This window comes from Tachypleus tridentatus, chromosome 11 (assembly GCF_004210375.1).
Source record: "Tachypleus tridentatus isolate NWPU-2018 chromosome 11, ASM421037v1, whole genome shotgun sequence".
Lineage (NCBI taxonomy): Eukaryota > Metazoa > Arthropoda > Merostomata > Xiphosura > Limulidae > Tachypleus > Tachypleus tridentatus.
Window position 1 is genome coordinate 2477470 of NC_134835.1, and position 2884 is coordinate 2480353.

At 33.3% G+C, this 2884-nt stretch overlaps 1 protein-coding gene across 1 annotated transcript; it reads right to left on the reverse strand.

Moving 5' to 3' along the window:
- Positions 1 to 341: 341 nt before the first annotated feature.
- On the reverse strand, positions 342 to 1719 carry LOC143232565 (uncharacterized). The gene is made up of 2 exons (XM_076468138.1): positions 1360 to 1719; positions 342 to 851 (listed from the first exon to the last, which is right to left on the reverse strand). The coding sequence occupies exons 1-2, from the start codon at positions 1717 to 1719 to the stop codon at positions 342 to 344; spliced, it is 870 nt and encodes a 289-aa protein (XP_076324253.1).
- Positions 1720 to 2884: the final 1165 nt, after the last annotated feature.

The window sequence follows — 2884 nt, forward strand, 5'->3', positions numbered from 1 at the left end:
AGCAAATAAAGTATTCTACAACAATTATAATAATAATAATCAAAATTATTGTGATAATAATTCTTTACCAATATCTTGTATACAATATTATCATGTTTCTTCCATGGTCAAGCCCATGGAGATCAGAGCTCTTCAGGCAATTGAATTCACTGCAGCATTTATTTATGTACACTGGTTAAAATTTCTGATAAACCAGTTAAAGTTAAATGTGTGATAAGAAAAAAAAAGAGATAGGCATATTTATTCAATGAGATCCCTGTGGTTGATGCTGCTCGGCGAGTTTCTTTATATCTGGTTCCATCGATGTTAATGATAATCGAACATCACATGTTTTCACAATGTCAAGTTCTATTGCGAGCTTTTGATAACAGTTGAGAAACACGACTAAATCCCGATTCAACAAGATAGGATGTTGGAAAAGCAATAACGTAGAGCTGTGCTTTATCCCAGAGCAAAGGGTACTTTGTAGCAACATCATTTGTCTTCCATACATTGTACTTTCCATCTTTGAATTTTGCACGCATTATTTCATCACTTTGTAATTCGATGAGAGGCTCTTGCAAAGATATGTCTATATCGGCAACATTAACTTCGAAAGGAATTGAAACCCAAGTCGGTATAACCATCATGAGTAGGTCACTAAACCGAGTTTGCATATCTTCATGCATATTTTCCATATATTCACCATATAATGCAAGATCTTCATCTTGCAAATCGATGGCAACAGAGGCCAAACCAGGAAACTGTTCAAATGCACGACGCCTGATATTATTCTTATACAACTTTAGTTTCCTCAGAAAAGCAGCAACAGCACTTTTACTAGATATCAGATCAGAATCTTTTCCTTGGAGCTATTTATTAAGTGAATTCAATTTTTCAAATATATCTGATAAGAAAAACATATCACATTTATTTGCAAGCAGCTGTTCTCCAAGTTGTGTGTTACCAAGAAAGGAAACAATAGAATCCCAAAGTGCAATGAAACGCTGAAGACAATTCCCCTTTGATAGCCATCTCACTTCTGTATGTAATACAAGCCGCTCAAACTCTTCTCCATTTTGCTTACATAATTCATGAAAAAGGCGGTCTCGGAGAGAATTTGATTTAATATGGTTAACTACTTGTATTACGACAGTAAGGGCATAATGCAAACGTACACTCATTTTTTTTGCAACTAAGTGTTGACGGTGTATCACGCAGTGAATACAAAATACTTCGGGACAGCTTTTGTAAATGTGCAATAAAACCTTTGTATCTGCCTGTCATAGATGGTGTACCATCAGTAGCACAAGCGATTATATTTTTGAGTGGAATATTGTTTTCCTGGAAATAAGTAACAACTTCATTAAAAATTGTTACACCTTTTGTGTCTGTCACAAGACTTCTAGCAAAAGGCATTTCCTCTTTGGGTCCTTCATCATTGTTAAATCTAACATATGCTAATAAAATGGCCTCATTATCTCTTAAAGTGGATTCATCAAATTGAAAGGAAAACTGTTTCACTTGCAAATGGGCTATCAATTGTTTTTTTATATCCTCTGCCACTTCATCAATGCTTAAAGGGATGGAATTAGTAATTTCACTTGCATTTTGTTTCATAACTGACGAAATAATAACAGACACTGCTGGTAGAATTACTGTTTCACCAACATTATGGGGTTTTCCTGCCTTTGCTATTATTTTGCTAATTTCATATGATGCCAGTAAACCATCACTCATTTTACACACTTTGTTATTAAACAATTGAGACACTGTTTTTCTAGCTTGGAAATTATTACGAAATTTTTAAAGTATTCTACTGGTTTATCTTTCTCTCCTGTGTGCTTCTTTTCTAGATGGATTTTTAGTTTACAAGGTTTCATACTATCATTTGAAAGTACATCCATACATATGAGGCACATTGGTTTCGTTTCATTGTGTGGTGTTGGAATAAATCCGTAAGACAAATATTCAACGGAGTACTGTCGGCACTTTTTTTCACTTGGAGCAGCCATGGGATGTCTGCATATATATATATATATACAGCTGGTAATACAATTATTGCATTTCATAATATCTAACTATTGCTATTCATTTTTAGAAATTTTTCGACAAATAAAACACGTATATAGAAACAGAGTGCATGGTAAATGTTCGAGGAAAACTGGTAAATAGAAATGTTATAGTTAAAATAACTTGAATGATTAAAAAACTATACAAGTCATTCATTATTATCATTAGGGTCACCATTGACATTTTTAACTTCCTCAAAGCTTATAATTATATCAGATAACTGCCAAGATATGAATTGATATTTGAAATTTGTTTCAAAACGGGAAAAATTTGCCATTTTTCTCTTCAGTCTTTTTATACTGGGAAATAATTTTTTATTATCGAAATGCAGAAATTAAAAAAAAAATACGAAAGAATGTACTAGGAACTTTTAATATCTCTTACCTTTTCACGATGCAGTTCAACGTTAAACTGAAGTGAACTGCTTGGGTCAAGTCGACATTTTAATAGATTTTTCCCCTAGAAGGGTTTGACAGATCGAAGTATTTCTGGAATAAATTCCCTAAGGAGATTAGTATGGGAGGGCGAGGGTCAGACAGACAATATTATAGGAAAAGAACCGACTGCCTGAGACGCATATTTAAAACCAGCTCTTATAGCTTATTTTTTTCTTTTTTTATTGCTTTCAAGGCAATTTTCTGGAAATTTTTCAAAATCTAGAAAATACATCCAAATTCGTTTGAATGTCTACTTCAGCTTTTTTCACGTCCAACCAAAATTACAATAGAAATTGAATTTTTAATAATAAAAACCATTCTGAGTTGGTTTTCTTCATGGACCACCAAAATATCATTGTGGACCCCAATTTGTTATATTTTGCCTGTGGACCCCC

Bases quoted from the DNA above. Each gene is read 5' to 3' on its own strand.
- LOC143232565 (XM_076468138.1), bottom strand. From the start codon at position 1,719: ATGAGTGATGGTTTACTGGCATCATATGAAATTAGCAAAATAATAGCA. The intron at 852-1,359 runs GTAACAATTTTT...CTTAATAAATAG, and splicing joins TTGTGACAGACACAAAAGGT to CTCCAAGGAAAAGATTCTGA.